This window comes from Phyllobates terribilis, unplaced genomic scaffold (assembly GCF_046119375.1).
Source record: "Phyllobates terribilis strain yellow unplaced genomic scaffold, ASM4611937v1 Scaffold_10__3_contigs__length_209671492, whole genome shotgun sequence".
Taxonomy (NCBI): domain Eukaryota; kingdom Metazoa; phylum Chordata; class Amphibia; order Anura; family Dendrobatidae; genus Phyllobates; species Phyllobates terribilis.
This window is the reverse complement of record NW_027362770.1, coordinates 184,616,265-184,631,961: the sequence shown is the minus strand read 5'-3', so window position 1 is coordinate 184,631,961 and position 15,697 is coordinate 184,616,265. Positions and strand designations below refer to the sequence as shown.

The 15,697-nt window shown below is 49.5% G+C and overlaps 1 protein-coding gene across 1 annotated transcript in view; it reads right to left on the bottom strand.

Moving 5' to 3' along the window:
* B4GALNT3 (beta-1,4-N-acetyl-galactosaminyltransferase 3) overlaps positions 1-13,964 on the bottom strand; it is a 78,390-nt gene extending 64,426 nt beyond the window's left edge. The window contains exons 1-2 of the mRNA XM_073650319.1: positions 13,785-13,964; positions 13,431-13,680 (exon numbers count right to left, since the gene is read on the bottom strand). Coding sequence (XP_073506420.1) covers positions 13,431-13,569 — 139 coding nt within the window. The 5' untranslated portion in view covers positions 13,570-13,680; positions 13,785-13,964. The remainder of the gene's footprint in view (positions 1-13,430; positions 13,681-13,784) is intronic.
* Positions 13,965-15,697: the final 1,733 nt, after the last annotated feature.

Below are 15,697 nucleotides of genomic sequence, written 5' to 3'. Positions count from 1 at the left end.
AAGTGGGGACCCGGGGCCGGAGGTTGCGGATAAGGTGGTTGGGGCTCAGGAGATTGCTGGGTCTTCCTCTCGGGGGGCAAATACAAAGCCCTCTGGGGGACAACCAGACGAGGGCAAGAATGTATGTAAGGAGAGAATGGACGAGTCTGTTTGTCTTAAGCGCACTAAAAACCCGTCATTATCAGAGGAAGAGGTTGGGACTGTCAGTGGTGGGAAGAAAAAGGCTATCTAATTCAATCAATCATGATGGCGGCACCCACCCCGTTGACGCTGGCAACTATTAATGTTTGCAGCATAAAGTGAGATGCGGCAAGGTACACGGCCTTTCATTTTCTTGGCCAACTTGACGCCGACATTTTGTTTTTGCAGGAGACCAGGTTGACCGATATATCAACCTTGCATAAAGCAAGGCGGGAGTGGAGGCATGGGCCCTCCTACTGGTCTCTTGCGGCCGAGCCGTATAGCGGGGTGGCGGTCCTTTTAAGACCGCAGCGGTTGAATGCAGACGAGTGATCGAATTAGAAATGGGGAGATGCTTGATCCTAGATGTCTCCATGGGGGGACAAGAGCTTCGGCTCATTAACATCTATGGTTCCCAGTCCAAGTGGGACCGCAAATGTCTCTTCCTGAAGATCAAACCTTTTTTATTTTCGAGTCGGCAGGTGGTCTTCGGAGGGGATTTCAACAATGTCACGAGATCCTGTGATAGAGGAGGTTCCGGAGACCGGCTGGCTTATGACTGCGTCGCGTTAAACAGGATAGTGAGTGAGGCTCGCCTGGTGGATGTCCACATCCGGCACAACCTGGGCGACACGGGATTCACCTTTTTTAGAGGTAGTCAGTGCAGGTCTAGGCTAGATAGGTTTTATTTGAAGGAGGAGGCCGTCTCTTCACCGTTGTCGGTTGTGGAGGTGGAGTTCTCCGATCACTGTTTGATTATGTTTTCTCTGAACGTTACAGAGACTCCTCGGATGGGAAGAGGCTATTGGAAGCTGAATTCGTCACTCCTTGAGGAAGAAGCTGTAAGACAGTCTTTTGAGGAATTCTTTCAGAGCCAGGTACCATTGCTGGGCCTAAGTAACACTAAGTCAGAGTGGTGGGAGATGTTCAAACATCGGGTGGCGAGATTCTTCCGGCAGCTCTCGAACCTCAGAAGCCTGAACAGGGATCGCCTGTATCAGAGCCTGAGGAGGAAACTCGAGCATCTTGTCTCGACTGGAGGTAGCCGCGAGGAGATCTCCAGAGTGAAGTCCTTGCTGAAGAGGTGTCAGTACGATAGGCACGCATCTTTGGTTTTCGAGAGGGACTACGGGAAGTACTGCTCGCCCGACCCTTACAGAAACTGTAAGATGTCAGTGAATAGTAAGATAGTTACGGGGCTGGTGGACAGTACGGGGTCCCTGAGAAGGTCCAGATCAGGGATCTTGGAGGTCGTCAGTTCCTACTACTCGCACCTCTTGGGAAGGAGGGAGCTTGATCGTGACGGGATGTCGGCTTTCCTGGCTGAATCCGTTCCTGAGCCAGGGGCTGACCTCTCGCTGGGCGATTTGGCAGAAGCGATCAAAGAAGAGGAAGTGAGATTGGCGATCGATGGGCTTAGGCCCAAAAAGTCGCCAGGTCCGGATGGCTTAACATCCGAGTTCTTTAGGACCTTTAGTGACTCTTTGGTCCCCCTCTTGACTCAGGTGTTTAACGAGTGTCTCTCCTCGGGCACTCTGCCGAGATCATTAAGGAGGTCAGCTTTGATCATTTTGTCAAAGGGTAAGGATCCGTCACGCATTGAGAACTGGCGTCCCATAGCACTTCTCAATGTGGACAGGAAGATTTTGGCTAAGATACTTTTCAACAGGCTGGTGAAGTTTGCACCCCGGCTCCTTTCGGAGGTTCAGCACTGTTGCGTTCCTGGCCGTAGCACTTTTAGTTCTGTTCTAGATGTCCGAGAGGCCGTGGAGCAAGGCAGGGCGGGCCTCTGGAAGGGGTTCTTGCTGACCCTGGAACAGGCAAAAGCCTTTGATCGGGTTAACCACGAGTACCTCTGGTCCACTTTTTTGAGGTATGGTCTGCCTGAAGGGTTTGTGGACTGGCTTAAGACCTTGTATGCAGGGGCTGAGACTTTCCCTCTGGTGAATGGGTGGATTGGACGACCTTTTGGGGTAGGATCCGGTGTCCGTCAGGGCTGTCCTCTTAGCCCTTTGCTTTACGTGTTTGCAATCGATCCCTTCCCCAGAAGGATCGATTGTGGACCGTTGGCGGGGGTGCGGATGGGCGGGGCGGCGCCGGAGGCTATCCTGAGGGTGGTGGCCTACGCGGACGATGTCACTGTCTTTGCTTCTTCGCAAGAGGAGGCAGTGGTGGTGATGTCAGAAGTGGAGCGCTACTCGGAGGCATCCGGGTCCAAGGTCAACCAGGATAAGTGTGAGAGTCTCTGGCTGGGAGGCGGAGATCCCGGGTTTGATCTTCCGGACACCCTCCCCGAACCCCAAGAACATGCCAAAGTCCTGGGCATCGAATTCGGCCAGGGTGATTACCCCATTAAAAACTGGGAAGGCAGAATCAAAGGTGTCGCCCAAAGAGTGGACCAATGGAGGGGTTGGTCTTTGACCCTGAGGGAAAGGGTTGGCCTGTGCAAAGCTTTCCTGCTCCCCTTGCTAATCTACCTGGGCAGCGTCTGTGTCTTGCCAGAGCCTCTCTGGACACGGGTCTACAGTCTGTTCTTCCAGATGTTATGGGGGAACAGACTGAACCTAGTCAAGCGGGAGGTCACTTACCGCATGAGGAGACTAGGGGGTTTGAATATGGTGAACCCCGTGGTGTTCCTAGTGAACACCTTCTTGAAAGTGAACGTGGCAAACCTCTGGAAAGAGAGGGCTCCTCCGTGGGTATTCTCCTGCAAGGGATGGTTTCAGCCTTTCTTCCAGGAATGGGAGACAGGGGGAAGATTGAAGGATCTTCGCACACCACACGGGCATCTCCCGGCTTATGTTACCCCGGTTCTGAAAATGATCCGCCGGTGGGGTCTGGGAATGTGGGAGGTGAGGTCCCTCCCGAGGAAACTCCTCGATATGAGGGTCTTGCTTTCTCATTTTCAGAGTCCATTGGCCCTCAAAGACTGCCCAAGTCGGGATCTGGAGGTTGGGTTGAGTTTGTTAAATTCTAGCAGGATCCCCGAGAAGTACTGGGACTTGACTTGGCGCTGCTTCCATGGTAAGCTGTATGTGAGGGACAATTTGAAGTTCAGGAGCTCCGAGGACAGGAATTGCCCCCGTGAGGCTTGTGCTAACGTGCTGGAAAGCATGGAGCACTTCCTGCTTCATTGTCCCTTTAATACAGAGGTGTACAATAGGGTGGGGGCTTCTATTGGTTGGCCGCGGCTGGCTACTCTGTCCTACGCCGGGTGGGCCTATGGAGCGTTCGGAGACCTTGGGAGAAGGGACCGAGACACTTTATTCATAGTCAGCGCAGTGGTCAGGTATTTCACGTGGAACGCACGAGTTTTAGTCTCGACGCAGAGTAAAATCCTCCATGTAGATGAAGTCTGTAGGAACATCCTAGGTGACCTGGTGAAGGTACGTTCTCTGGAGTATGAAAGACTGGGTGCCCGGAGGGCGGCCCGTCTCTGGAGGGGCTTTTCCTTCAGGGTGCCTTAGTCCGGTAGTACTCCTATATCCTGGTGGTGGGCTGATGTCTTTCCACCCTAGATTTTTGTTTTGTATTTCTATCTCCTGAATAGAAGGTTTGCCGGCATCGAACTTGAGCCTTGGATGGTGAGTGTGTAGGTTGTGTTCTGTATATATTGTATATAATGTATAATAGGGAGTTTTAGTTAGGTTGGGTGGGGGATTTGGGGGGGTTTTCATCAGCGGTGATAAGAGGACTGATCTGGCCTGGTCCAGGCCCCGCCTGGGGAAAAACTTTGGGGCCTGATCCTAGCTCGGAGTAATCCTGAACTTTGTGGCCAGAGCTGGATCAGGGGTGGCGGGATAGTTAGTGTAGGTCTGTGTTTTATATATATATAAAAAAAAAATTGCAAAAAAAAAAAAAAAAACATTTAAAAAAAAAAAAAAAAAGGTTTAAAATTGTTCATGTCACTATTGTATATCTTGTTATTTTTGGTTTTCTGTGGTGTGAATGAGGTGCGGTAAGGGGGTGACTAAGGTCAGGCAGTGGGACCAGTAGGTTAGTGTTAGTGTCCGGTTGTATATACGTTATATTAGGTTTAGTGTTTTATTGTATATAATCTTGTATATAGGACGGTGTGAGCGTTGTGTGGGATTGTATATAGTAGTATGAATGAAGCTGGGCCGGGGGTTTTATAGGTTTTATAATAGTTATTTCTTGTATATGTATATATTCCTGGGGGGATTTATTTTGTTTCTATTTTCTGTGATTTGTCGTCTTGTTTTGTTCTTATGTTCGGTGTCCTGTAATGTATTATTGTTCTGTCATGTACTGTATATATACAGGAGGAGTGGTACTGTGCAGTGTATATATACAGGACAGGAGGAGTGGTACTGTGCAGCGTATATATACAGGACAGGAGGAGTGGTACTGTGCAGCGTATATATACAGGACAGGAGGAGTGGTACTGTGCAGTGTATATATACAGGACAGGAGGAGTGGTACTGTGCAGTGTATATATACAGGACAGGAGAAGTGGTACTGTGCAGTGTATATATACAGGACAGGAGGAGTGGTACTGTGCAGCGTATATATACAGGACAGGAGGAGTGGTACTGTGCAGTGTATATATACAGGACAGGAGGAGTGGTACTGTGCAGTGTATATATACAGGACAGGAGGAGTGGTACTGTGCAGTGTATATATACAGGACAGGAGGAGTGGTACTGTGCAGTGTATATATACAGGACAGGAGGAGTGGTACTGTGCAGTGTATATATACAGGAGGAGTGGTGCTGTGCAGTGTATATTTACAGGACAGGAGGAGTGGTACTGTGCAGTGTATATATACAGGACAGGAGGAGTGGTACTGTGCAGCGTATATATACAGGACAGGAGGAGTGGTACTGTGCAGTGTATATATACAGGAGGAGTGGTACTGTGCAGTGTATATATACAGGACAGGAGGAGTGGTACTGTGCAGCGTATATATACAGGACAGGAGGAGTGGTACTGTGCAGCGTATATATACAGGACAGGAGGAGTGGTACTGTGCAGTGTATATATACAGGACAGGAGGAGTGGTACTGTGCAGTGTATATATACAGGACAGGAGGAGTGGTACTGTGCAGTGTATATATACAGGAGGAGTGGTGCTGTGCAGTGTATATATACAGGACAGGAGGAGTGGTACTGTGCAGTGTATATATATATATATATATACAGGACAGGAGGAGTGGTACTGTGCAGTGTATATATACAGGACAGGAGGAGTGGTACTGTGCAGCGTATATATACAGGACAGGAGGAGTGGTACTGTGCAGTGTATATATACAGGAGGAGTGGTGCTGTGCAGTGTATATATACAGCACAGGAGGAGTGGTACTGTGCAGTGTATATATACAGGACAGGAGGAGGGGTACTGTGCAGTGTATATATGCAGGAGGAGTGGTACTGTGCAGTGTATATATACAGGGGGAGTGGTACTGTGCAGTGTATATATACAGGAGGAGTGGTACTGTGCAGTGTATATATACAGGACAGGAGGAGTGGTACTGTGCAGTGTATATATACAGGGGGAGTGGTACTGTGCAGTGTATATATACAGGGGGAGTGGTACTGTGCAGTGTATATATACAGGAGGAGTGTTACTGTGCAGTGTATATATAGAGGACAGGAGGAGGGGTACTGTGCAGTGTATATATAGAGGACAGGAGGAGGGGTACTGTGCAGTGTATATATGCAGGAGGAGTGGTACTGTGCAGTGTATATATACAGGGGGAGTGGTACTGTGCAGTGTATATATACAGGAGGAGTGGTACTGTGCAGTGTATATATACAGGACAGGAGGAGTGGTACTGTGCAGTGTATATATACAGGGGGAGTGGTACTGTGCAGTGTATATATACAGGGGGAGTGGTACTGTGCAGTGTATATATACAGGAGGAGTGGTACTGTGCAGTGCATATATACAGGACAGGAGGAGTGGTACCGTGCAGTGTATATATACAGGACAGGAGGAGTGGTACTGTGCAGTGTATATATACAGGACAGGAGGAGTGGTACTGTGCAGTGTATATATACAGGACAGGAGGAGTGGTACTGTGAAGTGTAGATATACAGGAGATGTGGTACTGTGCAGTGTATATATACAGGAGATGTGGTACTGTGCAGTGTAGATATACAGAAGTGGTACTGTGCAGTGTAGATATACAGAAGTGGTACTGTGCAGTGTAGATATACAGGAGATGTGGTACTGTGCAGTGTACATGTGTATAATCAGGCTGTGTATGTGATGTATTCTTGGTCTCACGGGCAGAATAATGGGTTTTCTCCCCTCTATAGTGTCCGGTTACGGCGCGGTGTAACGGTTACCCCGGATTGCCACGATAGGAGCCGCTATCATCTTCTGGAAGCTCTGGGACTTTTGATGTGCTGCAGTTAATAGTGCGGCCGATGATATCTGATGGTCAGGCTCACATGCGGGTCCCCGGGGTCTCGCACCGGAGATATAAGATGACAATACGGGCTCAGTTGTAGTCAGACAGGCTGTAACCATAATACCCCACCGTTTGAGGAGACGATGCTAAATAAGTGCTGGAGGCCGTGAAGGTCAACGCTAATGGTATAGACACCGAGACATAGGAGATACGCTCATGGCCGCCATTAGAGGGCCCATTGTTCTCCGCTCATCGCTCAGACTTTCCCTCTTATTCTTCGTAGTCGCTCAGTTATAATGGAGCAGCTGATGTTTTATTTATGGACGTAAGTAACAGGATAACATCTACAACTAGGGGCAGTCACACCATAAGATGCAGGGACTGATGACTATGTATGATGGAGTGCAGGGACCAATTGTAAATGTTCTCTGTGTGCATTATCCCTGTACTGTGACATCACTGTGTGCATTATCCCTGTACTGTGACATCACTGTGTATTATCCCTGTACTGTGACATCACTGTGTGCATTATGCGTGTACTGTGACATCACTGTATTATTCCTGTACTGTGACATCACTGTGTGCATTATGCGTGTACTGTGACATCACTGTATTATCCCTATACTGACATCGCTGTGTGCATTATCGCTGTGTGCATTATCCCTGTACTGTGACATCACTGTGTGCATTATCCCTGTACTGTGACATCACTGTGTGCATTATCCCTGTACTGTGACATCACTGTGTGCATTATCCCTGTACTGTGACATCACTGTGTGCATTATGCGTGTACTGTGACATCACTGTGTGCATTATCCCTGTACTGTGACATCACTGTGTGCATTGTGCGTGTACTGTGACATCACTGTGTTTATTATTTCTGTACTGTGACATCACTGTGTGTATTATCCCTATACTGACATCGCTGTGTGCATTATCCCTCTACTGTGACATCACTGTGTGCATTATCCCTGTATGTGATATCACTGTGTGCATTATCCCTGCACTGTGACATCAATGTGTGCATTATCCCTGCACTGTGACATCACTGTGTGCATTATCCCTGTACTGTGACATCACTGTGTGCATTATGCGTGTACTGTGACATCACTGTGTGTATTATCTCTGTACTGTGACATCACTGTGTGTATTATCCCTATACTGACATCACTGTGTGCATTATCCCTGTACTGTGACATCACTGTGTGCATTATCCCTGTACTGTGACATCACTGTGTGTATTATCCCTGTACTGTGACATCACTATGTATATTATCCCTGCACTGTGACATCACTGTGTGCATTATCCCTGTACTGTGACATCACTGTGTGCATTATACGTGTACTGTGACATCACTGTGTCTATTGTCTCTGTACTTTGACATCGCTGTGTGCATTATCCCTGTACTGTGATATCACTGTGTGCATTATCCCTGCACTGTGACATCACTGTATGCATTATCCCTGTACTGTGACATCACTGTGTGCATTATCCCTGTACTGTGACATCACTGTGTGCATTATGCGTGTACTGTGACATCACTGTATTATTCCTGTACTGTGACATCACTGTGTGTATTATCCCTATACTGACATCGCTGTGTGCATTATCCCTGTACTGTGACATCACTGTGTGCATTATCCCTGTATTGTGACATCACTGTGTGCATTATGCGTGTACTGTGACATCACTGTATTATTCCTGTACTGTGACATCACTGTGTGTATTATCCCTATACTGACATCGCTGTGTGCATTATCCCTGTACTGTGACATCACTGTGTGCATTATCCCTGTACTGTGATATCACTGTGTGCATTATCCCTGCACTGTGACATCACTGTGTGCATTATCCCTGCACTGTGACATCACTGTGTGCATTATGCGTGTACTGTGACATCACTGTGTGTATTATCCCTATACTGACATCGCTGTGTGCATTATCCCTGTACTGTGACATCACTGTGTGCATTATCCCTGTACTGTGACATCACTGTGTGCACTATCCCTGTACTGTGACATCACTGTGTATTATCCCTGTACTGTGACATCACTGTGTATATTATCCCTGCACTGTGACATCACTGTGTGCATTATGCCTGTACTGTGACATCACTGTGTGCATTTTACGGGTATTGTGACATCACTGTGTCTATTGTCTCTGTACTGTGACATCGCTGTGTGCATTATCCCTGCACTGTGACATCACTGTGTGCATTATCCCTGTACTGTGACATCACTGTGTATTATCCCTGTACTGTGACATCACTGTGTGCATTCTCCCTGCACTGTGACATCACTGTGTGCATTATGCGTGTACTGTGACATCACTGTGTGTATTATCTCTGTACTGTGATATCACTGTGTGTATTATCCCTATACTGACATCGCTGTGTGCATTATCCCTGTACTGTGACATCACTGTGTGCATTATCCCTGTACTGTGACATCACTGTGTATATTATTTCAGTACTGTGACATCGCTGTGTGCATTATCCCTGTACTATGACATTTCTATGTGCATTATCCCTATACTGTGACATCACTGTGTATTATCCCTATACTGTGACATCACTGTGTATTATCCCTATACTGTGACATCACTGTGTATTATCCCTGTACTGTGACATCACTGTGTGTATTATCCCTATACTGACATCGCTGTGTGCATTATCCCTGAACTATGACATTTCTATGTCCATTATCCCTATACTGTGACATCACTGTGTATTATCCCTATACTGTGACATCACTGTGTATTATCCCTGTACTGTGACATCACTGTGTATTATCCCTGTACTGTGACATCACTGTGTATTATCCCTGTACTGTGACATCACTGTGTGTGTTGTTATTATTATTTTATATGAATTTGCATAAACCACACCCCTTCACTTGTCCAGGTTGTAGGACGGTCCAGTCACTATTGGGATCAGCAGATGGACCTCCGGAGAGGCTGATGATTGGTCTTCACATCCACCAATTACATCCAGGGCATTGAGTTTTGTTACAATGTATCAGCCTTCCCGGCTTTATCCCTTGCCCAGCCCCATATTTCTCTTCTTGGCTAACAGACAGAGCCAGGGTGGCAGAGGCTCGGGAAGTGCTCCGACACTCCCAGAGCACTTAGCACATACTTGCATGAGAATTAAAACTCTTTTTTTCAGTCAAGGAGCAACAAATGACATCAGTGAAGGTGAGGATGTCAATAACGTTCACAGCACAACATGACCATCGGGGGATGGGCCGTTCCCACAGAAGCCTTAGGAAGAAGTGGCAAAATGTCAACGTTCTGCCGTCATTTTGCAAAAAAAGTGCAGCATTTCACATTTTTTTTTTGCAGTTGTCCTGATTGGGAAAAAAACTGGGATATACAGAGGGAGATGCCTGGAAAAGTGGGCAACAGGGCAAAGTGGAAGGGTCCTGAAGCTGTAGCCTCCCTGGCACCGGGTGAGGGGCACAGGGGGGCTACTTATAAGACCGCCGCTATGTGTGTGGCGGAGAGTCAGAGCTTATTTGTCGGCGCTGTGACTTTCTATTTGCAAAGTCAGATGGATTGTTAGTTTTGCAGGCAGATGATACGCTTTCTATAATGCCAAGTGACTGGCAGCCAAAATAAACAGATCTTTCAATAAGTGAGCAAATACCGGCGGGCACAGCGACAGGTGGGCACAGAAACATAGCGACAGGTGGGCACAGAGACACAGCGACAGGCAGGCACAGAGACACGGACAGGCGGACACAGAGACATGGACACAGAGACACGGACAGGCGGGCACAGCGACAGGCGGGCACAGAGACACAGCAACAGGCGGGCACAGAGAAAGGCGAGCACAGAGACACAGCGACAGGCGAGCACAGAGACACAGCGACAGGCGGGCACAGAGACACAGCGACAGGCGGGCACAGCGACAGGCGGGCACAGCGACAGGCGGGCACAGCGACAGGCAGGCACAGAGACACAGCGACAGGCAGGCACAGAGACACAGGCAGGCACAGAGAGACAGGCAGGCACAGAGACAGGCAGGCACAGAGACAGGCAGGCACAGAGACACAGAGACAGGCACAGCAACAGGTGGGCACAGAGACAGGCGGGCATCTCCACACCTGGTGAGGCGAGGAAGGTCCGCCCAAAAACATAAGGAGACGATTGTTGCATAAAGGGATACAATGTTTCTTTGTATTTATACATCTTGGCCTCTTCCTCCTTTTTACATATTTTTTTTTGCAGTTGTCCTGATCGGGAAAAACTGGGAGATACAGCGGGAGATGCCTGGAAAAGTGGGCAACTGGGCAAAGTGGAAGGGTCCTGAAGCTGTAGCCTCCCTGACACCGGGTGAGGGGCACAGGGGGGCTACTTATAAGACCGCCGCTATGTGTGTGGCGGAGAGTCAGAGCTTATTTGTCGCCGCTGTGACTTTCTATTTGCAAAGTCAGATGGATTGTTAGTTTTGCAGGCAGATGATACGCTTTCTATAATGCCAAGTGACTGGCAGCCAAAATAAACAGATCTTTCAATAAGTGAGCAAATACCGGAGGGCACAGGGACAGGCAGGCACAGAAACAGCGACAGGCGGGCACAGAGACACAGCGACAGGTGGACACAAACAGCGACAGGCGGGCACAGAGAAAGGCGAGCACAGAGACCGGTGGGCACAGAGACACAGCGACAGGCGGCCACAGAGACAGGCGGCCACAGAGACACAGCGACAGGCGGGCACAGAGACACAGCGACAGGCGGGCACAGAGACACAGCGACAGGCTGGCACAGAGACACAGCGACAGGCTGGCACAGCGACAGACGGGCACAGAGACAGGCGGGCACAGAGACAGGCGGGCACAGAGACACAGCGACAGGCGGGCACAGAGACAGGCTGGCACAGAAACACAGCGACAGGTGGGCACAGACACAGGCGGGTTTCTCCGCACCTGGTGAGGCGAGGAAGATCCGCCAAAAACACATAAGGAGACGATTGTTGCATAAAGGGATACAATGTTTTTTTGTATTTATACATCTTGGCCTCTTCCTCCTTAAAGACACCAGAGATAGTGGGCAGCCGAAAATCTCCCGACCCCTTATACATGCACGTTGGCTCAGCTCAGCGTGCATCTTTTTCCTATAGGAAGACTGGAGTAAGCCGCTGCCAAGCTTCGACAGTTGCTTATCTCTCCCGAGAACAAAATGATCGGACATAGTAATTCTACATGCCCAATCCTCTAACTTCCGTGTTGATCTATGGTTCCCTGTTATCAGCCATTTTAGGCAGGGGAGAATTTGGGATTCTTCATAAATCCTGCCCCGACTGTATAAACACTAGCAATTACTAGTTGAGCGATTTCCCCGACCCTCTGCGCACAGCACTCGTCTATGGAGGCCATTCATGTTCCAGGACTGTGATGTTTCCTCCCATTAAAGATACAAAACCCAAAGGGATTAATTATAAAGAGCAGCTGGTCCACGAGGCGCACAGGCAGGATGCTGCAGTGCTCATGTTATACCTGACACAGCTGCTGCCAGAAACACCCCTGACCCCGGCACCGGCCGCACTCTGGTAAACAAGACACTGGCACCAGCAGCACCACGAGGAGAAACACAGAACTAGAACCTTGTACATGTGTACAGCCGCTATAACCTGGGCATCATCTGTATACGTACAGCCGCTATAACCTGGGCATCATCTGTATACGTACAGCCGGTATAAGCTGGGCATCATCTGTATAGAACTGTATACATACAGGCGGTATAAGCTGGGCATCATCTGTATAGAACTGTATACGTACAGCCGGTATAAGCTGGGCATCATCTGTATAGAACTGTATACGTACAGCCGGTATAAGCTGGGCATCTCCTGTATATAACTATACCTACAGGCGGTATAACCTGGGCATCTCCTGTATATAACTGTATACATACAGGCGGTATAAGCTGGGCATCATCTGTATAGAACTGTATACGTACAGCCGGTATAAGCTGGGCATCTCCTGTATATAACTGTATACATACAGCCGATATAAGTTGGGCATCTCCTGTATATAACTATACGTACAGGCGGTATAACCTGGGCATCTCCTGTATATAACTGTATACGTACAGCCGGTATAAGCTGGGCATCTCCTGTATATAACTGTATACGTACAGCCGGTATAAGCTGGGCATCTCCTGTATATAACTGTATACGTACAGCCGGTATAACCTGGGCATCTCCTGTATATAATTATACGTACAGGCGGTATAACCTGGGCATCTCCTGTATATAATTATACATGTAGAGCTGGTACAACCTGGGCATCTCCTGTATATAATTATATATGTACAGCTGGTATAACCTGGGCATCTCCTGTATATAATTATATATGTACAGCTGGTATAACCTGGGCATCTCTATAGAATTATACATGTACACTCGGTATAACCTGGGCATCACCTGTATAGAATTATATACGTGCAGCTGGTATAACCTGGGCATCTCCTGTATAGAATTGCAGATATTCGCCTTTATCCGAGTTCCAGTCATGTTGGGAGTTGTAGTTTTTTAGTGTAATAGAAGGGGAGGATGGTAGTAATCTTTCTCCTCTCTTCCAGGTATCACAGATTGGATTACAACCACCATCATCCTCCTGGTACTTACAGTTGGAACCACTCAGCTTCCCTGGACCCTGAATGCCATATCTGCATACTTGTGTGTCAGTCCTTACTGCTGTACTAGCATTCTATTCATGAAGCTCAGGATATTTTCCTCTGGTTCATCAATAGAACTCCAGCTCGCCAGTGCACACTGACACCTTCAGACGGAGCAGGAGCAGCAGCCTTTTAGGTTCTGTGAATTGCTGGGCAGCAGCGCATAATGATGGGGATTATCGTTACCCACTTACTGCGATTGATGGGGTTCCCGCTGGAATACGTCTCCATCTGCAGATACACCGTCCAGACCCCCAGCAGCAGGATGGCGAACAGCAGAAACAGCCAAAAGTTTCTTTGCAACTTCTTCAGAGGCATTGGGCGACCCCACATCCTGGCCGCCCGCCTCCCGTACGCCGGTCTGTGCAGCGTGGCTCCGGCGTCCGAGTGCTCCTGCGATTCGGGAAGCTCTGGGCGATGGGTGCGAGGTCATCCCCGATATTCCTCCATTAAAATATTTCCAAATTTAAAAGAATTGGGATGTAATGAGTCCAGGGAGCGGCTGCCGCCTCGTTCTGCGCCACCGGTGGAAGCAGGTGTCCTCTTACCTGGTGTCCTCAGGAGGACGGCGACCGCTCAGCTGGAAGCAGTGTCACCTTTCATGATGATCCAGGGGGTGTCACAGACGCCGGAGTATTCGCTGCTCGTGTCTCCGCAGAGCTGCGCTCCTTTGTGCTCAGCCCGGGCTCTTCCTGATTTTACCTGTCGCACCGGGCGGCCTCCCCTCCCCTCCCAGTAACCTGCTGCTTCCCTCCCTCTCCTGTCATTATCTTGGTGGCTTTCGCCACTCCTGGGACCGGCATGCCGCACTTGGGGAGGGGGCACTGTGACCCCCGGCTCCTCCCTGTCAGATCATGACCTGCCACAACGGGCGGCGCCTGTCACTCACCCCGGGGACACCTACCTGCAGAGCGCCCTCAGCTTAATCCCCATTTTCACCATTCTGCTGTCAGGGACCTGGAAACTTCATTGTTTACTGTCTGTTGGGGATGGAGGCGCAGGTGCAGGGCTGGTTACAATGCAGGAATCAGCTCCTCCTGCAACGCTGCGCACCTGTGCGATCGTCACCTGACCGGGTATTGGGCCACTGGTAGGGGCACAGGAGCAAGTACCAGGACCGGGGCATTATTATAGGGGCATAGGAGCAGGTACCAGGACCGGGGCATTATTATAGGGGCATAGGAGCAGGTACCAGGACCGGGGCATTATTATAGGGGCACAGGAGCAGGTACCAGGACCGGGGCATTATTATAGGGGCTCAGGAGCAGGTACCAGGACCGGGGCATTATTATAGGGGCTCAGGAGCAGGTACCAGGACTGGGGCATTATTATAGGGGCTCAGGAGCAGGTACCAGGACCGGGGCATTATTATAGGGGCACAGGAGCAGGTACCAGGACCGGAGTATTGTTACAGAGGCTCAGGAGCAGGTACCAGGACCGGAGCATAGGAGCAGGTACCAGGACCGGGGCATTGTTATAGGGGCACAGGAGCAGGTACCAGGACCAGGGCATTGTTATAGGGGCACAGGAGCAGGTACCAGGACCGGGGCATTATTATAGGGGCAAAGGAGCAGGTACCAGGACCGGGGCATTATTATAGGAGCAGGTACCAGGACCGGGGTATTGTTACAGAGGCTCAGGAGCAGGTACCAGGACCGGGGCATTATTATAGTAGCAGGTACCAGGACCGGGGCATTATTATAGGGGCAGTTACCAGGACCGGGGCATTATTATAGGGGCTGAGGAGCAGGTATCAGGACCGGGGCATTATTATAGGGGCACAGGAGCAGGTACCAGGACCGGGGCATTATTATAGGGGCACAGGAGCAGGTACCAGGACCGGGGCATTATTATAGGGGCACAGGAGCAGGTACCAGGACCGGGGCATTATTATAGGGGCTCAGGAGCAGGTACCAGGACCGGGGCATTATTATAGGGGCTCAGGAGCAGGTACCAGGACCGGGGCATTATTATAGGGGCAGGTACCAGGACTGAGGCATTATTATAGGGGCACAGGAGCAGGTACCAGGACCGGAGTATTGTTACAGAGGCTCAGGAGCAGGTACCAGGACCGGAGCATAGGAGCAGGTACCAGGACCGGGGCATTGTTATAGGGGCACAGGAGCAGGTACCAGGACCAGGGCATTGTTATAGGGGCACAGGAGCAGGTACCAGGACCGGGGCATTATTATAGGGGCAAAAGAGCAAGTACCAGGACCGGGGCATTATTATAGGAGCAGGTACCAGGACCGGGGTATTGTTACAGAGGCTCAGGAGCAGGTACCAGGACCGGGGCATTATTATAGTAGCAGGTACCAGGACCGGGGCATTATTATAGGGGCAGTTACCAGGACCGGGGCATTATTATAGGGGCTGAGGAGCAGGTACCAGGACCGGGCATTATTATAGGGGCTGAGGAGCAGGTATCAGGACCGGGGCATTATTATAGGGGCTGAGGAGC